The sequence below is a fragment of the Passer domesticus genome, chromosome 24 (assembly GCF_036417665.1).
Source record: "Passer domesticus isolate bPasDom1 chromosome 24, bPasDom1.hap1, whole genome shotgun sequence".
Taxonomy (NCBI): Eukaryota; Metazoa; Chordata; class Aves; order Passeriformes; family Passeridae; genus Passer; species Passer domesticus.
The window spans coordinates 4,061,023-4,085,678 of record NC_087497.1 but is presented as its reverse complement, the minus strand read 5'-3'; the positions used below and the strand labels follow the sequence as shown (position 1 = coordinate 4,085,678).

The 24,656-nt window shown below is 51.7% G+C and overlaps 3 protein-coding genes across 21 annotated transcripts; all 3 read right to left on the bottom strand.

The window, feature by feature from the left end:
* Window positions 1-856: 856 nt before the first annotated feature.
* LSM10 (LSM10, U7 small nuclear RNA associated) lies at window positions 857-3,450 on the bottom strand. Of its 17 annotated transcripts, none has more exons than XM_064398247.1 (3): window positions 3,047-3,174; window positions 2,418-3,016; window positions 857-2,004 (listed from the first exon to the last, which is right to left on the bottom strand). In XM_064398247.1, the coding sequence occupies exons 2-3, from the start codon at window positions 2,554-2,556 to the stop codon at window positions 1,013-1,015; spliced, it is 1,131 nt and encodes a 376-aa protein (XP_064254317.1). In that variant the 5' UTR covers window positions 2,557-3,016; window positions 3,047-3,174; the 3' UTR covers window positions 857-1,012. The 17 variants fall into 17 exon arrangements, 16 of the variants coding, with proteins under 16 accessions (XP_064254317.1, XP_064254320.1, XP_064254324.1 ...); XM_064398250.1 differs by having other exon boundaries at window positions 857-1,489; window positions 1,520-2,004; window positions 2,418-3,151; XM_064398254.1 differs by having other exon boundaries at window positions 857-1,489; window positions 1,616-2,004; window positions 2,418-3,151.
* Window positions 3,451-4,244: 794 nt separating this feature from the next.
* On the bottom strand, window positions 4,245-14,471 carry OSCP1 (organic solute carrier partner 1). Of its 2 annotated transcripts, XM_064398243.1 has the most exons (11): window positions 14,243-14,471; window positions 12,630-12,659; window positions 9,290-9,444; window positions 8,337-8,504; window positions 7,903-7,983; window positions 7,240-7,343; window positions 6,510-6,638; window positions 5,917-5,986; window positions 5,303-5,442; window positions 4,690-4,753; window positions 4,245-4,367 (listed from the first exon to the last, which is right to left on the bottom strand). In XM_064398243.1, exons 1-11 carry the CDS (start codon window positions 14,352-14,354, stop codon window positions 4,251-4,253), a joined length of 1,170 nt encoding a protein of 389 aa, XP_064254313.1. In that variant the 5' UTR covers window positions 14,355-14,471; the 3' UTR covers window positions 4,245-4,250. The 2 variants fall into 2 exon arrangements, with proteins under 2 accessions (XP_064254313.1, XP_064254314.1); XM_064398244.1 differs by lacking the exon at window positions 12,630-12,659 and having other exon boundaries at window positions 14,243-14,469.
* Window positions 14,472-17,160: 2,689 nt separating this feature from the next.
* MRPS15 (mitochondrial ribosomal protein S15) lies at window positions 17,161-24,124 on the bottom strand. Of its 2 annotated transcripts, none has more exons than XM_064398439.1 (8): window positions 23,980-24,124; window positions 23,177-23,239; window positions 22,518-22,593; window positions 21,754-21,802; window positions 21,158-21,242; window positions 20,102-20,193; window positions 18,383-18,574; window positions 17,161-17,374 (listed from the first exon to the last, which is right to left on the bottom strand). In XM_064398439.1, exons 1-8 carry the CDS (start codon window positions 24,032-24,034, stop codon window positions 17,219-17,221), a joined length of 768 nt encoding a protein of 255 aa, XP_064254509.1. In that variant the 5' UTR covers window positions 24,035-24,124; the 3' UTR covers window positions 17,161-17,218. The 2 variants fall into 2 exon arrangements, with proteins under 2 accessions (XP_064254509.1, XP_064254510.1); XM_064398440.1 differs by having other exon boundaries at window positions 20,135-20,193.
* Window positions 24,125-24,656: the final 532 nt, after the last annotated feature.

The following is a 24,656-nucleotide window of genomic DNA, read 5'->3' as shown; positions in this document are numbered from 1 at the left end:
CCACGGGCTGGGACCCCCGGACTGGGGCACCCCGGATTGGGGCACCCTGGGCTGGGACACCCCGGACTGGGAAACCACGGGCTGGGACCCCCGGACTGGGGCACCCCGGATTGGGGCACCCTGGACTGGGACCCCCGGACTGGGACGGGCTGGGATCCCCGGACTGGGGTACCCTGGGCTGGGACCCCCGGACTGGGACCCCCCGACTGGGGCACCCTGGGTTGGAACACCCTGGGTTTGGACCCCCGGATTGGGGCACCCTGGGTTGGGATCCCCGGGCTGGGACCCCCAAATCCCCGCGCTCTGAGCCCCAGGCTGGGACTGGCGGGGTTGGAACCCCCCGGGCTGGGCCCCTGCACTGCTGCCCAGCCCCAGCCCCGTGCAAACAAGCACCCCCAGGGCTCAGCCCCCAGCTCCCTCGCAGGGGCCACACGGCTCCCTGTCCCGCGGGGTCCCTGTGGGAACAGGCTGCAGACTTTGGTGGCACCGCAGAGTTTGGTGATGGAGGGGCAGGAAGCAGAGGAGCCAGCAGTGCCAGCGTTCTGGGTGAAGCACATTCCTGCTTTTGAGCCACACAGTGCTGCCCCTTCCCTGTGTGCTCACTCCCTTCATCTTGCTGAACACTTCCAGAATGGTGGCTCAGCAGGAAGATGAGCACGGACCAGAACCAGCCCCTGCCCAGCTCGGCTCCAGCTCCCAGGGTGGCCATGCTGGTGACAGCAAATCCTTTGCTCAGTGGGCATGGAAAGGCTGAGCTGGGGCAGCGGGATGGCACCTCCAGCCAAGGGTCCTTTGGCCACTGGAGGAGGGACACGAGCTGCTGCCAACGGAGCAGGAAACGAGCAGAGACACCAGAGAGCCTTTACGCGGTGTTATTATTCACTACAAAAACCAGTCCTGCTCCTCTGCAGGTGGGGGGAACAGCACACCCTCAAACCCCTGGGGGAAAACGTTCCTTGGGTGGGACAGAGGGAGCTGGCAGTCCATCGAAGGGACACGTCCACCCTGGCCCTCACTTGTGCTTGGCGTGAGGGAACTCGCTGCGGCCCTTGTCGCGGCCGCCGAAGTAGCGCACCCTGTGGATGGCCTGCAGCTGCTCCTCGATGGCGGCGCGGATGTCCACCTCGTCGGGGATGTGCACGTAGCGGATGTTCCTGCCGGTCACAAAGAGCTCGTCCAGCTGGGACACGGCGCCGCGCCGGTCCGTGAAGGTCACCTGGGCCAGGCGCACGTTCATGAAGGCGTCCACGCTGGTGACGCGCCCCGCGGCCGCGCTCTCGTCGCGCAGCTCCACGGTGGTGACGCGGCCGCGCAGGCCCTGCAGCAGGATCACCAGGCTGTTCTCGGCGATGGTGCGCTCCTTCAGGGAGTGGCTCACCTCCATGGCGGCTGCGGCGGGACAGGGGCTGGGGACAGGGGCTGGGGACAGCCGCCTGCTGGGCCTCACACGGAGCAGTCCCTGCCCATGGGCCAAGCCCTGCACACACAACTGAACATGGGCCAGCTCCTGCACACACACCTGAACATGGACCAAACCCTGAACATGGACCACATCCTGCCCACGGACCAACCCCTGCACACACACCTCAACATGGGCCAGCTCCTGCACACACACCTGAACATGGACCAAACCCTGAACATGGACCTGAACATGTACCGACCCCTGAACATGGACTGACCCCTGCACACACACCTGAACATGGACCAAACCCTGAACATGGACTGACCCCTGCACACACACCTGAACATGGACCAACCCTTGCCCATGGGCCAAGCCCTGCACACACACCTGAACATGGACCAAACCCTGAGCATGGACCTGAACATGGACCACATCCTGCCCACGGACCAACCCCTGCACACACACCTCAACATGGGCCAGCTCCTGCACACACACCTGAACATGGACCAAACCCTGAGCATGGACCTGAACATGTACCGACCCCTGAACATGGACTGACCCCTGCACACACACCTGAACATGGACCAAACCCTGAACATGGACTGACCCCTGCACACACACCTGAACATGGACCAACCCTTGCCCATGGGCCAAGCCCTGCACACACACCTGAACATGGACCAAACCCTGAGCATGGACCTGAACATGGACCAAATCCTGCCCACGCACCAACCCCGGCACACACACCTCAACATGGGCCAGCTCCTGCTACATACCTGAACATGGACCAAACCCTGAACATGGACCAGCCACTGCACACACATCTGAACATGGACCAAACCCTGACCATGGGCCAAGCCCTGCACACACACCTGAACATGGACCGACCCCTACACACACATCTGAACATGGACCAAACCCTGAACATGGACCAAACCCTGACCATGGGCCAAGCCCTGCACACACACCTGAACATGGACCGACCCCTACACACACATCTGAACATGGACCAAACCCTGAACATGTACCGACCCCTGAACATGGACTGACCCCTGCACACACACCTGAACATGGACCAAACCCTCAACATGGACCGACCCCATCAGACACACCTGAACATGGACTGACCCCTGAACATAGAGCAATCCCTGCATATGGACCAAATCCTGCCCACAGACCAACCATTGCACACACACCTGAACATGAACCAACCCCTGCACACACACCTAAACATGAACCATTCCTTGCACACACATCTGCCCATGGACCATATCCTGCCCAGAGCCTAACCCCTGAACACAAACCTGAATATGAACCAACCCCCCTGCACGCACACCTGAACATGGACCAAGCCCTGAACACACACACCTGAACACGGATGAGCCCCTGCACACACACCTGCCCACGGAGCAAGCCCTGCACACACACCTGAACATGGACCAAGCCCTGAACACACACACCTGAACACGGATGAGCCCCTGCACACACACCTGCCCACGGAGCAAACCCTGCACACACACCTGAACATGGACCAGCCCTCGATCGCTCACCTGCACGCTCACACCTCGCCCCTCGCACTCTCACCTGCACACGTAGAACCGGTCACACGGCCACCTGCACACCCACGGCTCCTTTCACACTCACCTGCACACCCACGGCTCCTTTCACACCCACCTGCACACCCGCCTGCTCTCACACCACCCCTCGCACTCCAGCATCCCTCGCACACTCCCCGCACGCCGCCCCTCGCCCCAGTCACTCCCATTCCCCTCGCCCACCCCCCTGGCACAGGTTCCTGTTCCCTGCCCTCACCCCCCCCTCCACGCTCGCTGTCCCCTCCCGGTGCCCCGCTGTCCCTGTCCCCGTTCCCGTTCCCGTCCCGCACACCGGGCCCCCCCCGCACTCACGCGCCGCCGCCGCCTTCCCGCGCGCTGGCCCGCGCTGCCCCGCCCCTCGCGCACGCGCGGCCCCGCCCCTCGCCCCGCCCCGCCCGCGGCTGGAAGGGGCGGGGCGGCCACGCGCGGTGTCCGTCTGTCCCGGTGTCCCATTGTCCCTATGTATCACTGTCCGCGTGTCCCAATGTCCCTATGTCCCGTTGTCCTTATGTCCCGGTGTCCGCGTGTCCCATTGTCCCTATGCCCCACTGTCCGCGTGCCCCGGTGTCCCGTTGTCGGCTTGTCCCTATGTCCCACTGTCCGCGTGTCTCAATGTCCCTATGTCCCGTTGTCCGCGTGTCCCGGTGTCCTTATGTCCCGGTGTCGGCGTGTCCCGCTGTCCACTTGTCCCAATGTCCCTATGTCCGCGTGTCCCATTGGCCCTGTGTATCATTGTCCGCGTGTCCCAATGTCCCTATGTCCCGTTGTCGGCGTGTCCCGCTGTCCGCTTGTCCCAATGTCCCGGTGTCCGCGTGTCCCAATGTCCCAATGTCCCTATGTCCGCGTGTCCCATTGTCCCTGTGTATCATTGTCCGCGTGTCCCAATGTCCCAATGTCCCGTTGTCGGCGTGTCCCGCTGTCCGCTTGTCCCAATGTCCCGGTGTCCGCGTGTCCCAATGTTCCGATGCCCCGGTATCCGCGTGTCCCGCTGTCCGCTTGTCCCAATGTCCCGGTGTCCGCGTGTCCCAATGTTCCGATGCCGCGGTATCCGCGTGTCCCGCTGTCCGCTTGTCCCAATGTCCGTGTGTCCGCGTGTCCCAATGTCCTTGTGTCCCGGTGTCCGCGTGTCCCGGTGTCCCGTTGTCCGCTTGTCCCAATGTCCCGGTGTCCGCGTGTCCCCATGTTCCGATGCCCCGGTATCCGCGTGTCCCGCTGTCCGCTTGTCCCAACGTCCCGCTGTCCCCGTGTCGCGCTCAGAGCCCGTCCATCAGTGCCAGCAGGTCCTCGCCCTTCTCGGCGCTGCCCGGGCGCGGCTCCGCCACGTCCAGCTCGCCCAGGATGCGGGACAGCTCCGCCCGCCGCGCCGGCTCCTGCGGGACACAACACACCGCGCTCAGCGCCCCCGGGGCTGGGCTCCCGGGGGACACCTTCTACACCTCCCCTGATGCCCCTTCTGCACCCAAGTCCGCTAAAAACTTGCTCTGGTGTTTGTCAGGATTCAAGTTTTCTCAGTAAATATTCACCAATTCCATTGTCTTGGCAGAAAATTGGCAATTACGTAGTTATGAGCTTAAGTTAAATGGGGAAAATGTATTTTTAAGTTCCTGCTCTGGGTGAAACACGGCCCTCAGTGAGGCAGGGATGGTGAAAATCAGTGATGTGAAACATACCTGTGAGTTTCCACATACGTACCTGTGTGGCTTCAATGTTGATAACCTTGTAGGACAACTCCTCTGGTCTGGTCTGTGCAGCGTGCCTTGGTTAAAAACACGAGAAGAGTGGTTAATCCCATGAAGATGTATAAGGAAATGATAAAAATCAGGCTTCATCTGCCTCCTGTAGGCACAAATGATGCTCAGAGGATGCTCACAGGGTCAGACTGGACAGGGCTTGAAGCAGCCTGGTCTACTGGAAGGTGTCCCTTCCATGGCAGAGTGGAATTAGAGGATCCCTAAGGTCCCTTCCAACCCAAACCATTCTAGAATTCCATGAAGTTTGGCAATGCCTCTGCTCCTACTTGGCAAATTAAAGTATTCACCCCAGTTTGGAGGCTTCTCCCTGTCCTAGATATTTTAGTTAAGTGTAGAAGAGCAGGAATATTTCTGCAGCAGAAACAAGCAGACAGAAACATCCTGGCTGGAGGGATATTTCTGTCCAGCACTGGGGGAAAAGCTGCATCACAGGAGACACCTGGAGCAGGATAACAACACACTGCTCTGACCCTAAGGCTCTTGAGGGCCAGCTTTGCTCTGCAGGGCTCCCCACAGGGCACCCCAAACCCAAACCCAGAAGGACTCCAGCATACTCCTCCTCCTCGTCGCTGGTGAACAAGTTCAGCCGAAATCCCGACTCGCCTCCAGCGGGTTTCTGGATGTCCAAACCTCCCAGCAGCCGGGCCAAAAAGTTCAGCTCTTCTTTAGCAAGAGGGTTGGGAGCTATGTTCTCCTGCAGGAAACAGCAATGGGCTCGTTGGGCAATTACCTGGGGCTGCAAGGAGCTTTGATATTCCATATATGTCCTCCATATATTTCTATATTCCATTCATGTCCCTTCAGAGGGATATAAACACATTTATTTCCCTGTTATTCCTGGGACAGATTGTGCAGATAACCACAGTAATCACCAGCTCCATACTGGAAATGGTTGCTTGAATCAGCACAAGATACTTTTCCAGCTAAAGTGGACAGATGAGAAATCTGTAAAGCCAACTTTCTGTTTTCTGAGGAGATTAAAATGGAAGCAAGCACATCCTTGCAGGAGCATGTGGATTCTTTGGGAAAACATGCCCTGGCTTCAAAGGACTGGGGAGGATTGGATGAGGCTCTGAGAACGCCAGAAAATCTTCCCTGACCTTATGCCACATCTATAGACTAAGAATTTGGCCAGTTTAAGCACTGACAGGAGGAGAACAACACTGACCTTTGCCTGGGATGCCAGGTTTTTGGATGAGCCTGACATGTGTGTCTCCACTGGCCGGGTCACGCTGTACCTGGAGGGAAAACACACGGGGAAGAACAGCTTGTTCTGGGACCAGGTACAGCAACCAGAGGGAGAGCACAGCATTTTAAGATGTTTTCCTGAAGACTGAACAACTGCAATGAGAAATTGCAGCTGAGTGTGGTGCAATAGTGAGGCAGCAAGGTGTGTGGGGAACAAAGCTGTGAGAAGGAACAGAGATCTCTCTGGATGGAAAATGTACATTGAGGCAAACATGGAGAACAGAGAGGATTTCTTGACTGTGGTTACATTAAATGACACTTCACATGAGATGCAGCACCAGGTGAGAACACTCTTTCCTCAGCTCCACTGTGGACATAAATCAAAGTTTTGCTGGTTTTTGCAGCTCTTTATACACTCTCCACACCTGTCCTGGTGCAGGACAGCACCTTGTAACAAAGTCAACCTGATAATTAATAACAGAAGAGGCCAAAACCACACCAGGCTGAAGATGTGCTTCTGACCAATCCATCAGCATTTGGTTCAGGCTTCTACACGGAACAAAAATTACTTACATATTAGTTCCAAGTTTGAGGACTCTGTCTCCATAAAGCTCAAAAGATCCTTCCCTTTGTGGAGTGACATAATTCCCAGCAGTGGTGAACTCAGCCCTTTTAACTTCCACTCCTTTGTGATTGAATATCCTTAAAAACGAGGCATTATTGAAACATTTAGTGGCTTCAGTCCTGATTTTAGTACCTAGTTCCTCTGCTTTCTGTGCAAGGGGAATAAAACTCTATTCTGTATAATAACAATAACAACAACAACAACAATAATAATAATAGTAAATAATTTTGTATAATAACAACATTATATTGTGTATAATAATAATATTCTGTATAATAATATTAATAATTCTGTACATTGCTAAATGCCACTGTTATGGGATAAATTAATAATAGCTAATTTATTATGATAGGAAACTCCCAAAAGCAGCTCAGCATTTCATTGCTGGGTGACTTAGTCCCAAATTCTGCCCTTTAAATAGTACTAAATAGTAATAATAATATAATATAAGAAAAAGAAAATAAAAATAATAAAAAACCATAATGATAATAATTATAATGATAATGGTAATGATGATGATGATGATGATGATGATAATAATAATAATAATAATCTCTTAAATAGTATGTACTGCAGATTCAGCTATCCATGCAACAGGAATGGCAGCTGGAGCTGGACTCCTGAGCCCTCTGGCACGAGATGCTGCTCCCTGGCAGCCCCACACTGGCACCAGCTCACCTGATGAGCCCTGGCACCTCTGTGCCCCACGGGACAGGCCCTGAGATTGGCAGCACGAAGCGACCGTTGGAGTTTTGCACTTTATCCTTCAGGAAGATGGAGACCTGCAAAGGGACATCACAATCACACCCTGGGGAAATCCCCAGGGACCTTCCCATCCAAATTCCCTGAAATCTGAGCTTGAGCCTCTCTGCCTGTGTTGGGGAAGGGTTCCCAGAGCTCTTGATCTGTGTAGGGATGTATTTACAAAGGCAGTGATGTGGAATTGTGGTCCAGAGGATGGGCACACTGACCTAATATAAAAAAAAATTATATTAAAATCTACATCCTGTTCATGCACATGAGTGTGACCAATTTGTTTAGAGAACATCAAGACTTCATGCTCAGGTTTCCTATCAAGTTTCTTCTAAAAGGAAAAACAGATTTATCAATCAGCAAATCACACTAGCAGAGATTCCTTTTTTCATCATATTGCAGAATTATTCAGCATTATTGCACTATATGTGCTCAATTTGTGAAATTTGACTGCAATTACAAGCACATCAAGATGACTGAAAAGCACAAACAACAAACCCAAACCTGCAGTGTTTATAAGCAAATCCCTTTATATTCCAGCCCCAAACTCCTTGTCATTCTCCCTGCCTAGTTGGATTGTGCTCTTACCCTGATGTGCATGTCCTGGAAGAAAATGAGAAGTGTTTGTCTGATGAGCTGGAATTCACCATCAGAGAGACAGTTGTAGGTCTGGAAAAGGAAAATCATCATGAAAGGGTTACAGGTGTGCCATGTCCCACCCAGGGAGAGAGGGAACAAGCAAGTACAGCTGAATATTCTGATCCACACAGAGGGGGAGCAGAGATGCTCTAAGGGGGTTGCTGGTCATTATCAATAATTATTGTCTGCCACTAAAAGTCTGATTTAATTTCTGCTGAAATCAGTGGAGACTTAAATCAGGCTGAATAAGCAACACATTGATTCAAACTGGGCAAGTAGAAAAATACCAGTTGACTCACAGCCCTCTCCAATGCAGTATTTAATCTCTTAAGAGGTAAAAAACCCATAAAATCAAACCACAGTGAATGAGGATTCTTTCTTACCTCGATCAGCCGCCGGAAGGTCTCATCCACCTGGTTCAGAATGCCAGGGGAGTCGGAGATGAAATCCTTGATGGCATCCAGGTGGTTGAAGGTGACCAGCAGAATGTCCCTGGGCCGGGGGCACAGCAGCACTTGGTATTTGAAGGCCATAGTCATGAGGTCGTAGAGCTGCAAAGGAACACAGGAGTGTTGGTCCTGTCACAGAGGAACCTCCTGGGCATGGAGAGAGGGATTCATGGAGAGAGGGGTTCATGGAGAGAGGGGTTCTGTCAGGCCAGTGCCTGCCTGTGGCACAAGGAATCATTTTACCTTCCTTTCCTAAAAAACAAGACCTCTGCTCAGTGAACTTGTTCAAATCAAATATTTAGCAGAAATAATTCTGAAGCAGCTGATACCACCATGGACTTCCTTGGCCAAGAACTACTTGTGGGTGCTCCAATGAAAGAAGGAATGATGAATCTGACTCCATGTTCTCAGAAGGCTAATTTATTATTTTATGATACTATATTATATTAAAGAATACTATACTAAAGAATACAGAAAGGATACTTACTGAATGCTAAAAAGATAATAATAAAAACTCATGACTCTCTCCAGAGTCCTGACACAGCCTGGCCCCAAGTGGGCAATGAGTGAAAACAACTCACAGCAGAATGCAATCAGACAATCACCTGTGGGTAAACAATCTCCAAACACATTCCACACATGAGTACAACACAGGAGAATCAAATGAGATAAGAATTTGTTTTCCTTTTTCTCTGAGGCTTCTCAGGAGAAAAATCCTGGGTGAAGGGATTTTTCAGAGAATGTGAATGTGACAGAGAACCATTTTCACAAGAAAAGCTTTTCCAAAATACTTCAAAATTGAAAAATCATGGGTTAAATAGTACAGCAGAAACTGTGAAGGGCAGCTGGGGAGTGCAGCAGGGGCAGGCTGGCAGCAGGACTCTCACCTTGTCCATGCTGGCCTGGTTGAGCCTCATGATGGAGGCGTGAGCCAGCCGGTCGTACACGGTGCGCAGGGCTTTCTTGGAGTACAGGTCCTGGGGCTTGAACAGCTCCTCCATGAATTTTTTGTTGAACATGGTGCTGATGATGTCGTTCATGACTGCAAAGACAAAGTTAGGCTCTGTGGTTTGCTCCAGAGCAGCGTGCTCCTGCTCCATCCCAGGGGCACAGCAGGACAGGGGAGCAGCACCTCTGGATCCAGCTCTGCCCCAGCCCCACCTGGGCTCAGCCACCTGCTGTCCCCAGGGCACAAATGCCACCTGAGCTGAAGGCAGCACGCCCTGTTTGCCCTGGTTTTACAGCTGTGGTTGGCACTTTTCATTTTTAAATGGTGTTTTTTGCAGGCTGCTCTGATGTGTTATTATCTACCAAAGCTGCAGTTCCGCTTCCTAAGGAGAGTGTTTTGCACTGTGGTAGATCTTTGCTGTGCCTGTTCCTCGACGCCCTCTGCCACCATCAGTCTATTTTTTTAACCTCTCAACAGGTTATTTTTTAACCTCTCAAATGTAATCTTTATTCCAATCAGATTAACATTGGCAGGTATTTAATACAGCATTTATATCCCTGGGATCTATATAAACCCACTCAGGGCTCTCCCAGCTGAAACATCTGCAGGCCCTAGAGTTTCAAATGCAGAACTCCAAACTTCCTTATTTGTGGTTAATTTTTAATGTGTAAATTTAGCCATGGAACTGTTTTGTTACTGAGGAGTTCTTAGAGCTCAGGAGTGCTGAGTGTGAGGGCTGTGCTCTGGTTATTGAGCTTCTAATGCAAACAAGATGGAAAACATTGTGCAGTGCTTCAAGCAGATGCAGCACCTGAGCTTTTGTGCTGGGTCTGCCACTTCTATTATCTCCCTGAGACACTCTAAAGAGTTATCATCAATAAACATTTATTCCTCTATCAAAAAAAAAAAAGGTAAATGAATACATCAGGTCACAGATTACTGTACAAGTGTGGATTTTCCTAAGCAGATGACTCTTACAAAGCTCATAATGCCAGACAATTCTTGTGGATTAGGAAAAACTCAGAATAAATAATTTTAAAAAAAAGAAAATAAAAAAAAGTGAACGAGAGTGGCAGTGACCAATGGTTTGAGTTATTGCCCTAATGATTCCCTGGGGGGTCAGACTCCTGGCTTTTCACACCTGTCCTACCCAACAGACAAAACAAAGGTAATTTCCCAGAGGATGAACTCCCTGGGGACTGCTGGGAGCCTGGGCAGGGAGAGCTCTGTTCCCAAGGGCAGAGGCCTCCTGAAGTGATTCCCTTTCCTCCCTAAACCTGCTGCTTACAGGTTCCTCACACACAGCTCAGCAGCCCCCCTGCTGAACCTGGCAGGGCTCCCTGGTCCTGGTTTAAACACCCCAAAACCACAGACAGACCTCAGCTCCTGAGCAGCCTGAACTAGGAATATACCGAATTAAAAATGGGAAAAAAGTCCTTCCTCCCTTCCTTTCAAATAAACTGGCCATAAAACAATCCCTACTTGCAATCTCAGGCAGAAATCCTCTATTTTTCATGGAGAAAATAAAATATATTGGTATATAGTTAATTTTGCAGGGAATCAATTATGACAAAAATAAAACTTCTGCTTTATATTGCTATTAAGGAAAATATTTTTAAGCTGCTTGTGTGTGCTGCCCACAGAAAGACTTCTCCTGTCTTTGGAGAGCCACAAACAACCCAAACCAGCAGGAGACAGACACCTCCCAGTACACTGATTTTTCAACAGAAAAACCACAGCCATAAACTAAAACCTCTTGTGTGGGCTATAAAAAGAACTGAGAAAGACATAAAAAAATAATAGTAAAGGGCAAATTGATCATAAATCTCTCACATGTTTGATAATGACACAGCAAAGGCCTCAGGGGGCCCTGGAGTGGCCATGGCAGGTGACACAGGAGCACTGGCCCAGGGACATGGCACAAGCAACACAGAAAAAGCAACTGAGCAGAGAGGGGAGGTCATCAGCTGGGGTGAGAGGAGGGAAACCAGTATAACCAGTGTGATGGACAGGGCTGAAGCTGGGGGTGATGGTGGCTTTGGCCTCCCCACACCAAGCCTCTGGTGACACACAGCACGTGTCACTGGCATGGCTGGGATGCATGGCATGAGGCTGGAGCCAGGCCTGGGTGGTGCTGGTGCCTCTGGAGGATGTTTGGGGCAGCAGAAGGAACATTGTGAGCTCTGGGCAGTCACCCTGAGTGCCACAGGCTCGTGGCTCCTCAGGGACCTTGTCACTGCTCCATCAGTGACAGCCCAGGGGTGACATCAGAGCCCTCCTGAGATCCCCTGGAGCACTGAGCAAAGTGCTCTCTCTCACAGGAGAAGGGAAGGGTCAGCCTGGGACCTGCCCCTGTGTCCCTACCTGCCAGCTCTGGGCAGCTCCTCCTTGTTTGGGATGGGATGGAATCTGTCCCTGGACTTGTGAGTTAAAGGGTGTGCCTGGAAACAGGGTGTAATGGTAAGAAAACAGCTGGGGCAGACTCCAGGACATCAGCATTTACCTTCAGTAAATATTAAAACCTACCCAAATGATGCTTATTTTGCAAAACACCAATCACAACCTTAATCCCTATTAAAAAAGGGCTGCTGAGAAGGACCCTGTAAGCAGCTCATGCTCACTGAGCAAAAACCTGAGATCCAAGAGATTCATTTCCTCATTCCTCAGCACTGCCCTCGCTGCAGGCTCCTGTTCCAGGGCAGATTCCAGAGGGAAACACCCGAGGGCTCAATCCCCCCTCAGGCTCCCTGCAGCCAGGATGAGCTGTGGGCTCCTGCTCCTTTGGGATGACTGTGCCAGGTGTGACCACCAGGGTCAAGCAGCTGGGGTGGGAATGCCTTCGATCATCCCTGGAGTTCACCTGTCCAAACCCTGAGCAATGCATCAGATAAAACCTTGGAAAATGGAATACACTCAAGATTCCTGCGTTTAAGCAGAAAAACGACCTGCACAATGCTCACACAATTACATGCTTGCATGAAAACAGTGGTAAAGAAACACAAATACCATTTTTGCAGGCAAGACCACCAGCATAAAAAGCTTTGATCCATTCATATTCTTGGTTAAATTAACAGCTGATTTTTGAAGCCATATGATTTTAAGATATGGTCTGTTTTTTTTTCACTGATTTACAGTCAAAAGGGCGTTTAAGGTGAGCATTCTTGTTCATTTGTGAGACTGACTGAAGGCTGCAGGAACAGCCTCAGGTGTTCAGGCACGATGAGCCCCAGGTGTGCACGTGGGGTTGGACTGGTGCATGCAGCCAGCAGTTACTGTACCTCGTTTCCTGTCCACATCTGTCCATTCATCTACACGAAGCATATAAAACAAAACAGCAGTTCAAGATGTAAGAACAAGAGTTGCAAGGAGAAGAAAAGAAAATAGAAAGAAATAAACTTAAAAAGAAAAGAAGCTAACTAGTGGATTTTGTCTCGTCTCATCAGCATTCAGCACCGAACAAGAACCTCACCCTCCCCTTGGATAAAATCCTGCTGCTTCAGTGCACATCAAATTTTATCCTTTGCATGAGCTTGGGTAGTTTTCAGCTGTATTTTGCACTTAAAGTAACCAACATTTGAGTGAACAACAAACACCTCAGTGTGGATGAACCACATCTCAGTGAAATTAACACACAATTTTTTGGAAGAAGAAAAAAAAAATCCATGCGTGGACAAACCAAAACAGGCCAATTCTCCTGCTGAGATACTCCACCAAGATTTAATTTAGCTAAAATCCTAAACTTGTCCCTGAATGAACAGCAGTAAACTTCTGTCACATCATTCCCTCATCAGGACACACATGAATAATTACAAATTTCCCCCTCACAAACAATACAACAATTACACAGTGAACCATTTGTTGTTTAGCACTTCATAAAGGACAGGCAGAAGGGATAACAATACCAAGCTCATACCACGTTGATTTTTTATTAAAACACCACAGAGCTTCTCAAGGCACATTCCCCATGCCCTGACAGAGAGGTGCAAGGACTTGTAAAGCAAAAAAAAAAAAATTGAAGTGGTAAATTCAGAGGTGCTTGGCTGGGAGCTGGAGTTTCATGGCCCACGTGAAGACACGAGGCTCTGTTTGTACAAGGATTTTGGCCAAATGAGATTGTATTAAAAGCCAGACAAGGGTTTCAGGAGCTGTAGTGGTATTTGAATCTCTGCATGACAATTATAAATTTATTCCTGGAAACTCCTTCCCATTGCAAAGCAACCTGGCCTGCCCCAAACAGCCCAGGAGCTGGGCTGGCATAACCAAATCCTGGGTGATTTTGAGTCCAGAAGTGCATTTCTGAAGCTTTAACCCCCGAATTGAGCACGGAAACACCAACACCGACTCCACTTTCTCCTCCTGGGTGAGAACCTCCCAAAGCAGCCTCAGCGCAGCCTCGGGCTGTTCCCAGCACAGAACTTCACTGAGCTGAGTGGAGAGCACAGAACACTGAGGGCTGGTTTCTGCGATAATTACTGCGGTAATTGCAGAGATCGGGGCAGGGGGGGTTCGCAGCATCCTCTGGTGACAGCGCAGCGTGTCCCCACGGCTGGCAGGGGAGCACACAGCCTTACTGCGCCCAGGGAAGGTCAGGTTAGACATCAGAAAAAAAAAAATAAAATTATTCACGGAAAGAGTGGCTGGGAGATGGAATGGTCTGCCCAGGGAGGGGTGGAGTCACTGTCCCTGGGGTGTTTAAACACAGACCGGAGGTGGCACTGAGTGCCAGGGTTTAGCTGTGAGGGGGTGCCAGGCATGGCTTGGGCCGGGTATATTAAAGGTCTTTCGCAGCCTAGTTCACTCTGAGGCATCCGGGAAGCTCCGGGGAGGCGGCAGGGAGGCGGCAGGGGGGCAGAGCCCTGCCCGGGGAGCGGAGGGGCCCGCGGGCGCTCACCTTTGCGCGCCTTCTCGCCCGGGATGCTCTGGGCGCGCAGCCGCTGGTCCAGGATGTAGAGCATCTCGCCGCCCAGGTTGAGGAACAGCAGCGGCAGCGTCCGCACCGACATGGCTGCGGCACGGCCCGGCACGGCTCGGCACGGCCCGGCACGGCCCCGCTCCCCGCGCCGCCGCCGCCGTTGCCGGGCAGCCGCGGGGCCAACCGGGGAGCGCCGTCTTGGCCGGCGGGGCGCGCAGGCGCAGCTCCCGGTGTGGGTGGGCATCCTCCCGGTAGTGAGTGCGTGCAGCAATCCAGTCTGAGTGCACATCATCGTGATCCATGTGTGCATCATCCCGGTGTGAGTGTGCATCGTCCCAGTGTGAGTGTGCATCGTCTCAGCCTGAGTGTGTACATCGTCCCAATGTGAGTGTCCATTATCCCGGTGTGAGTGTGCATCATCCCAGTCTGAGTGCACATCATCGTGATCCATGTGTGCATTGTCCCGGTGTGAGTGTGTGCATCGTCCCAATGTGAGTGTCCATTATCCCGGTCTGAGTGTGCATCATTCCGGTCTGAGTGCACATCATCGTGATCCATGTGTGCATCACTCTGGTGTGAGTGTGCATCATCCTGATTGGTGCGTGCAACCTCCCGGTGTGGGTGTATGTGCATTGTCCCGGTGTGAGTGTCCATCATCCCGGTGTGGGTGTGCATTGTCTCAGTCTGAGTGTGTGCGTCATCGTGATCCACGTGTGCATTGTCCTGGTGTAAGTGACCATCATCCCAGTGTGAGTGTGTGCATCCTCCCGGTGTGAGTGTCCATTATCCCAGTGTGAGTGTGCATCATCCCAGTCTGAGTGTGTGCATCATCGTGATCCATGTGTGCATCCTCCCGGTGTGAGTGTGCATCATTCCGGTCTGAGTGCACATCATCGCGATCCATGTGTGCATCACTCTGGTGTGAGTGTGCATCATCCTGACTGGTGTGTGCAACCTCCCGGTGTGGGTGTGCATCGTCTCAGTCTGAGTGTGTGCGTCATCATGATCCACGTGTGCATCGTCCCGGTGTGAGTGTCCATTATCCCAGTGTGAGCGTCCATTATCCCGGTGTGAGTGTGCATCATCCCAGTCTGAGTGTGTGCATCATCATGATCCATGTGTGCATCGTCCTGGTGTGAGTGTGCATTGTCTCAGTCTGGGTGTGTGCATCCTCCTGATCCATGTGTGCATCGTCCCGGTGTGAGCGCACATCATCATGATCCATGTGTGCATCACCCTGGTGTGAGTGTGCATCATTCTGGTCTGAGTGCACATCATCATGATCCATGTGTGCATCATCCCAGTCTGAGTGCGTGCATCCTCCCGATCCATGTGTGCATCGTCCCAATGTGAGTGTGTGCATCGTCCCAATCTGAGTGTCCATTATCCCGGTCTGAGTGTGCATCATTCCGGTCTGAGTGCGCATCATCGTGATCCATGTGTGCATCACCCTGGTGTGAGTCTGCATCATCCCAATTGGTGTGTGCATCCTCCCGGTGTGAGTGTATGTGCATCGTTCCAGTGTGAGTGTCCATCATCCCGGTGTGGGTGTGCATTGTCTCAGTCTGAGTGTGTGCGTCATCGTGATCCACGTGTGCATTGTCCCGGTGTAAGTGACCATCATCCCAGTGTGAGTGTGTGCATCCTCCCGGTGTGAGTGTATGTGCATCCTCCCGGTGTGAGTGTCCATTATCCCAGTGTGAGTGTGCATCATCCCAGTCTGAGTGTGTGCATCATCGTGATCCATGTGTGCATCACCCTGCTGTGAATGTGCATCATTCTGGTCTGAGTGCACATCATCGCAATCCATGTGTGCATCACTGGTGTGAGTGTGCATCATCCTGATTGGTGTGTGCAACCTCCCGGTGTGGGTGTGCATCGTCTCAGTCTGAGTGTGTGCGTCATTGTGATCCACGTGTGCATCGTCCCGGTGTGAGTGTCCATTATCCCGGTGTGAGTGTGTGCATCCTCCCGGTGTGAGTGTGCACATCATTGTGATCTATGTGTGCATCCTCCTGATCTATGTGCGCATCATCCCGGTGTGTGTGCATTGTCACTACCTGTGTGTGCATCCTCCTGGTGTGAGTGTGCTCATCCTCCCGATCCAGGTGTGCATTGTTCCGGTGTGAGTGTGTGCATCATCGTGATCCACATGTGAATCCTCCCGGTGTGAGTGTGCTCATCATCCCGATCTATGTGTGCATCATCTTGGTGTGAGTGTGTCCATCATGGTGATCCACGTGTGCATCCTCCCGATCCGTGTGTGCATCATCCCGGTGTGAGTGTGCATAGTCCCAGTGTGACTGTGTGCATTGTCACAACCCCTGTGTGCATCATCCCCGCTCCGTGTGCGCGTTGTCCCCGTCCCTGTCCCACCATCCCACTCCCTGTTTGGATCACCCCAGTGCATAAGCACGGCCCCAATGCACTGAAGAATGGTTTAGGTTGGAAAGGGCCCTAAAGCCCATCCAGTACCACCCCTGCCATGGGCAAGGACACATCCCACTGTCCCAGGCTGCTCCAAGCCCTGTCCAACCTGTCCTTGGGATGCAGGAGCAGCCACAGCTTCCCTGGGCACCCTGTGCCAGGGCCTGCCCACCCTCACAGAGAAGAATTTATTCATAATATCCTATCTAAATGTCTTAAGTTTCAGTTTATAAGTATCTAAGAAAATGTGGCAGCACAAACCTCTGGACTGGCTGTGCTGACAGGGCACAGGCAGCCCTTGAGCTGTCCCCACTGACAGACCTGCAGGGTAATGCTGGAGCCCCAGGTCCTCTCACAGACCAACCTGCCCAGCACTGAGCCTGAAATTGAACTTCCAAACCACTCAAACCACCAGCTGCCCTTCCCAGGTGCTCAGAACAGCACGGACCACACCACATGAGCAAAGAGGCTTCAGGTCTTTGGGCAAGTGTTTATTGTCAGCCTGGCTGTGCCAGCCTGGCTGTGCCACTACACAGGTGTCCCCTCCTGTGCCTGCTTCTCCTGTGCCTGCTTCTCCTGTGCCTGCTTCTCCTGCTGTTCCCGTGCAGCCCTTGCTCTCGCCTGCCACTCTCTCCTCTGCTTCAGTCTCTCAGCTGCTTGCAGCTTCTGCTTCTCCTGGAACACCTGTGGAAGAGAAGGGAGAGAGATAAAGCTGCCTGCAGAGCTGCTGCCCAGGCTGCCTGCTGCAGGCAGAGTGGTTCCAGCAGGAGCCAGACCAAATCCTCCCTCTGTGCCTTCCTTGCCCCAGGGAACCATCTGAGATTATTCTGTTACAGCCACCCAGTCAATCACTGAATCTTTCAGGCTGGAAAAGACTTCTGAGACCACAGAGTCCAACCTGTGACCCATCCCCACCTTGTCAGCCAGGCCAGAGCACTGACTGCCATTCCCTGGACACCTTTAGTCCAGTCCTTTGGTTATAATTTAATTGGACTAAAATTCAGCATTTACAAACCTAAGGCATCAAACTGTAAAAATATTTCTTATCTCAAAGTTTACATACAAATACATACTATTTGAATTTCACACAATTGCATGTGCTGTGTCTGTATAAGATTTACAAATTTAGTCCTGGAAACTCCTTCCCATTGCAATGCAACCCACTCTGCCCCAAACAGTCCAGGAGCTGGGCTGGCATAACTTCTATCAAACTTTAAGAATTTTCTACAAATCCTATTGTATTTGCTTTTCCCCCAGATGAAGGAAGAAATGATGAATTTGATTCCATGTTCTCAGAAGGCTAATTTATTATTTTATGATACTATATTATATTAAAGAATACTATACTAACTATACTAAAGAATACAGAAAGATACAGGCAGAAGGCTAAAAAGATAATAATGAAAACTCGTGATTCTCTCCAGAGTCCTGACATAGCCTGGCCCCAATTGGCCAATGAGTGAAAATAACCCAGAGCAGAAACAAATAAAACAATCACTTGTTGGTAAACACATTCCAAAGCAGCAAAACACAGGAGAAGCAAATCAGATAATTATTTTCTTTTTCCTCTGAGGCTTCTCAGGAGAAAAATCTGGACAAAGGGATTTTTCCCAGAAAATGTGAATGAATGCCACAAAATCCACTTCCCACCCTTTTCCAGAGGGGTTTTTCCCAGTGCAGCCTGCTCCTTACCTTGATGCACAAAGCCTTCTTGGCCAGCCAGCGCTTGGTGAGGCGGCGGCTGTAGGGCTGGGGGGGGCTGTACTGGATGCCCAGCTCCTTGCAGGTCTTCTCAAAGGTGCTGTAGTTGACCCGGCGCAGGTAGCCCAGCATCTTCCTCCTCCTGTCCAGATCCATCAGCATGAACCTGCGGTTCTTTTTGTCCTGCAAGGCACCCAACCTTCACTCCACTGCAGGTATTTGTGTTGCCCCCACATGGAGGAAGGAATGATCAATCTGATTCCACGTTCTCAGAAGGCTAATTTATTATTTTATGATACTATATTATATTAAAGAATAACATACTAAAGAATACAGAAAGGATACTTGCAGAAGGCTGAAAAACTCATAATGAAAACTCATGACTCTTTCCAGAGTCCTGACACAGCTTGGCCTTGATTGGCCAAAGAGTGAAAACAACCCCTACCAGAAACCAATGCAACAATCACTGTGGGTAAACAATCTCCAAACACATTCCAAAAGAGCAAAACACAGGAGAAACAAATCAGATAATTATTGTTTCCCCTTATCTCTGAGGCTTCTCGGTTTCCCAGGAGAAAAGTCCTGGGCAAAGGGATTTTTCCAGAAAATGTGAATGCCACAGCAGATTGTCCTGCCTGTCCAGTAAATTACTGAGAACAGAGCAGATTTTGGCTGAAAGGCAATGATAAGGTTAAGGACAGAGTCCTAGAACAATTTCTGTTGGCAGATGCTGCGAGCACATCAGGTCAGCACAAGCTGATCCAAGGAGATGTAATTTACTTTGCACTGGAATTGCTTTCTCCCTTCCATGGCTGCACCTTCAGCTTCCCTGAAGACTGTTTTCAGCTTGTGGACAGATTCAGGCAGTGCCAAAGCTGCAGGGAAGGTCTTCTGGCTAAAACCTGCTTCTCTTGAAGAGTGCTGCTTCAGAATAACAGAAGCATTTACCTTTGTTTTGCCAGAAATTAAATATGAAAATAATCTGTGACCTGGCTCTGACTGGCTGTTCTTTGGAAGGGCACAAGCACAGCCTGAGCCACACCAGTCAAGGCAGTCCCTCACAGGCAATCTCCCTGTCCTATACAAGTGATTTATGTAAAAAATTCAGCCAAGAAATTCCAAAAGGTCCAACTTCAACACCTGGTACAGCTTCTGGTGGCTTGTAGTAAAAAGCTCAGTTCTGTTCTCTTGTACCATCCAGGTTTTCATGAGTAACAATTATGCACTTCTTTCAAATGCAGTTATCAATCCATTTCCCACCTTTTGCCCACATAAAGAATCTTGGATATCTGGTTTATGAACATAAATTCAGTCAAATTTGGGCCTGAACCCAGGCAGCTGCAGGCAGGGGAGTGGGACATTCACACAGTGTTGTCCACCAAACCTTTCCATGAGCAGAACAAGCACAGGCTTTGCTCTTTGTTAATTACTGCAGCTGCATTCATTAATTAGTGAAAACTAAGAGGTGAAGCCACATCTGCAGTGAGGAGAAATGGAGCTCAGGTCTGCCCAAAGGAATCTGCTCAGCTGTTTCCTCCACTACAGTAACAAACCAGAACACAGAGCAGAGTGGGCGAGAATCCAGCTGTGCCTGAGCCAGCAGCTCCCCACACTGGCACCAGGGAGCAGCTGTAACTATTTCATAAACCTCCTTAGGAGAGCCATAATCCCCAGGATTAAACTCCTTTTGTTGTAAACTGAGAAAAGCACCTGAGGAGCTGTGGGCTCAGATCCCTGAGTTACCTTGGGGTGCTTCTGGAGGTGCTCCTCGAGCGTGCGGATCTTGGCAGTCAAAATAGCAACTGTGAAGGACAGAGAGAGAAGCTGTGTGAGAGCAGCAGCTTTCCCAGGTGAGCCAGGGCCTTCTGCCTTGCCTCAAGCTGCCAGCTGAGCACTGCTGCCCCTGCAGGGACCCACAGCAGCACAGCCCATGGCAAAACAGTGCCCACAGCAAAACAGTGCCCACAGCAGCACAACAAACACTGCCCACAGCAAAACACTGCCCACAAAAAGCACTGCCCACAGCAGCAGAACAAACATTCCCCACAACAAAACACTGTCCTCAACAGACAGGAACCTGCAGGGTTGTGACTGTTATGAGGCTGCTTAATTAGAGGGTAAGGTTTTAGCAATACATCCTGTAAATTTATCTGTGAATCTATTCCTCTTGCACTCATTCAGTTCACAGTGATTTCACATTTATTTCACCTCATGGGATTAAAGCTCTGGGGGAGCAGACAGCAATAAAGGGTTTTTTTCCAAAGGCAGAAGCCAGGTCTTTGGGATTTCAGGCTCTGGAGGGAGGGGCTGATGGCATCCTGAGGCACTGAAGGGCTTTGCTGATGACAAAGGAGTGGTCAGTGCTGGTCAGTACAACATGACCTTTGTCCCTGCACTGTCCCCACTGTGCCTCAGCCACAGCTCTCTGATACAGAGAAAAATTTGGGTTCTGTGGCTGAATTTGGTTCATTTTGGTAACAGCTGCAGCTCAGTGCTTCACAGAAACACTCCAGGCAGAATGAAGCACACAGTGCCTTTGGAGGGTGGATGTGGAGCAGGAATTTGGAAGAACCCCAGCAGCCTCTGCAACACTTCCAGACCTGGAGCAGCCCTGCAGGGCACCCTGCAGGCTGCCTGCCTCTCAGCAGCTCTCCTGGAGGAGATTCTCCTGAATTCCACAGCACATTGGAAGTGCTGGGGTGGGAACAGCTGAAGAGAAGCAGAGATGTTTCATCTGCCAACAATACCCTTCCCTTTTTAACTTGCCTTGCACCTCAAAGGAGCCATTGTCATTGGGAGACCTCCTGACCTTCTCCACCAGCTGCTGTGTCTTTACCTTCAACTTCTCCCTCTGTGGGGCACAGAAAAGAGGTTGTCACTGTCCCAGAACACTCAGCTCCCTTCCCAAACACCCAGATAAAAGCTTTGCACTTCACACCTTTACTCAGTGCTTTTGCATCTTTTTAAGCTGAAGGGGCAAGCACAGAGGAATGGCATAGAGATCCCTGTGCCACTTTCCTACCTGTTTGTTTTCTGGGCATATGGAAAGCAAAAATAACTTGAAGGACATCTGCTGTCCAGTGCAATGGTTTCTAGAACACAGGGGGTCAGCCAGGAGCAGCAGCATAACAGCTCATTGCCCTGTCACCCCTGAATACTTTCTTCTCTCCATTTAATATGCAACTGTTACCACTTTAGTGTGATAAATTTTAAGAGTGAACCAGATTTATCACTCTATTTCATCACCCCACGTTTAGTGTCACAAATACAGTAAGTGAAAGATATTTAACAACACACACAAGTCTCACATGAAGGTGTTCATTCAATCTGTTTTATTTTCAAGCCAGCAGAATGACACTGACCTGACTTGCCATTTCCAGGGACAGCAGCCGTTTCACCACATCATCCACGCTGCAAGGGATGGAAAATTAGCTTATAAACCAGAAACAAGTCCATTTAACAACAGAAATGAACTCAGATTCTCAGAACATACTTTACTCAGCTTTAATTAACTCTACAAATTTACAGGGATTCTCCCCCTGCCAAACCTGGCAGCCATAAACTGGTGCTCACTTTCCTAAGCAAAATCATGGCTCAGATTACAGGAGTATAAAGTAATTTTGCTACAAAAATATTTAATTTTAAGGCTGGTTCCTCTAGGGAGCAGTGAAAGTCACAGTTGTGCCACTGGGGGCCCTCCCTGCACCACACATGAGCAGCTCTGCATCAGAGCACAACAGTGCTGAGCCCCAGAGCCCAACTCTGGCAGCAGCTGAATTCATGTGGAGCTGTTTAATGACACTCTCCATCACCTGAGTTCAGGACAGGCTCAGATTATTTGCAAGATGACTGTTTCCAGTATTTCAAGATTATTTCCTTTTATTTTCTTATGGACTGCAAAGCCCACAGAGGATGTTGGCAACCAGCATTTGATCTCACATGGAGTGAACAATCAAGCCCTGAGCACTGTCTGTCTCTGTAAATTTGATTTCAAACTGACTTTGCCCACTTTTTGTGCCCACAGAACATTAATAACTAATTAGTGAGCAGGTGACAGCTTCCACACACCTCGTGTGTAAGGTGCAAACCCCTGGGGAGAGCAGCCACTCCCTCTCCCTGTCCATACCTGCTCATGACTGGGAGATTGGCATAATCCTTCTTCAGCATGGTGGGAGGAAGGTCATCCAGATGGCTGGGGATGTCTGCAGAGAGAGAAACATTGCAGGAAGAGCAGGACAAAGCCAGAGCTCTGGCATGTTCTGAAGGACACTGGCTGTGTGCTTCAAACAAGAAGAACTGAGCAGATCCAGCCAAAAGGGCAGGAATTGAGTGGAAAAAAATAGCTTCAGTCCCTTCCCTTCAGCACTCTGGATTTACAGTATGGTGTACATGTATTTACAACAACCCACTGAGCTCAGAGATCACAGAATACCTAAAGAGTTTGTGCTGGAAGGGACCTTAGAGCCCATCTGATTCCACCCCCTGCCATGGGCAGGGACACTGAACTATCCCAGGCTGCTCCAAGCCCTGTCCAGCCTGGCCTTGGGCACTGCCAGGGATCCAGGGGCAGCCACAGCTGCTCTGGGCACCCTGTGCCAGGGCTGCCCACCCTCAAAGATCTCCTGCTACTGACAATTGTTCATTTCCCCACACTGAAAAAGAGGGGAATCTTCTGAGTAACTCCTGAGCTGGCAAGGAAATACTCCTGGAATGATTTCTGTGCCATGAGGGAGCAGCTCTGAGCACGCCAACAGCAAAACACCGCTCCTGTGCACGCTGACATACCTTTCCTCTTCTTTGCCACAGGTCTGGCATAGCCCCTGGCTGCCTGGAGCACAGCACCGCAGCCTGGGGGGAGAAACAGAAAGGATTCAGGCAGGTGTGCACTGCTCCAGCTCTGTGCAGCCAAACGCTGCTTGGTCAGAGCAGCGAGGCTCTGGGTGATCAGGGACCAGGCACATCTCTGTCCTGGGTGTGGGGTGGCTCAGGGGGGCTCTCACACGGAGCCTGAGAGGGGCAAACGCCAGGGCTGGAGCAGCAGCTGCAGCCTGAGCACTGGGAGGGCACAGGTGTTCACTTAGAGGGCTTAAACTGCTGAATCGACTGATTAATTAACCTCATTAGCGACGTGGACGGGCTGCTCTGGCCACCGCAGTGTCAGAGCTCGGGGGCAGTGACACCCGGGGCCAGCCTTTGTGTGACACAGACGCGAATATTCATCACCGGCCCGGTGATCACTCCGTCATTCTCCGACCTTTCAAGAACAAACCCTTCCAGCTCCTCTGCCAGGGCCCTGCCGCTGGGACCAGGACCTGCCTCAGGCCACCCCGGCCCGGTCACCCCGGCTCTCCCCGCTGTCCCGAGGGACCCCCGGCCTCCTGCCCGCACCCCGGGTACCCCAAGGCCACCCGGTGCCCCGTCTCGTTTCAGGGGGACACACCACGAGCCCGGTGTGTGGCCCCTCAGTGTCCCCCGAGCCCGCCCTTTCCCCGCGCCCTCAGCCCGGGCCGCTCCCAATTCCTCCAGCAGGGTCACCTTCCCTTTCCAGCCTCCCTGCCCGCGCCTCCCGAGCCCCCCGCGCCCCTCACCGGGCTGTGCCCTGCCCAGCACGGCGGCCAGGCCGCGGCCCAGCAGCGCCAGCATGGCCCGCGCTCACCGACACGCCGCCATGGCCGCCGCCATGGCCGCCGCCATCTTGCCCAGGCGCGACTGCCGAGCGCCGAGGCAGGGCAGAGGGAGCGAACGCCGAGCGCGTCGATGGCCGCCCAGGATCCTGGTGCCCTCCTTGTCTTCGTCCCTGTCCCGGTCCCGGACCCCTCCCGGTCCCCTAACTATCCCCATCCTTGTGCCGGTCCCTGTCCCCATCCAGGTCCCGTCCCTATCTCTATCTCCGTCCCCGTCTCGGTTTCGTCCCCTGCCTGTCCCCGTCCTTGTCCCGGTCCTGATCCCTGTCCTGTCCCCATCCCCATCCTCGTCTCGGTCCCGTCCCTGTCCTGGTCCGGTCCCGCTCCTGGTTCTCGTCCTGTCCCCGTCTCGGTCCCGTCTCCACCCCCATTCCCCATCTCCATCCCCATCTCCATCCCCATCCCCATCTCCATCCCCATCTCCATCCCCATCTCCATCTCCATCTCCATCTCCATCTCCATCTCCATCTCCATCTCCATCCCTGTCTCTGTCCCGTCCCCTTCCTGGTCCTGTCCCCGTCCCCGTCCCCGTTCCCTCCCCGCAGAGCCGCCCGGGTTGTTCTCAGCACGTCCCGGTTTAT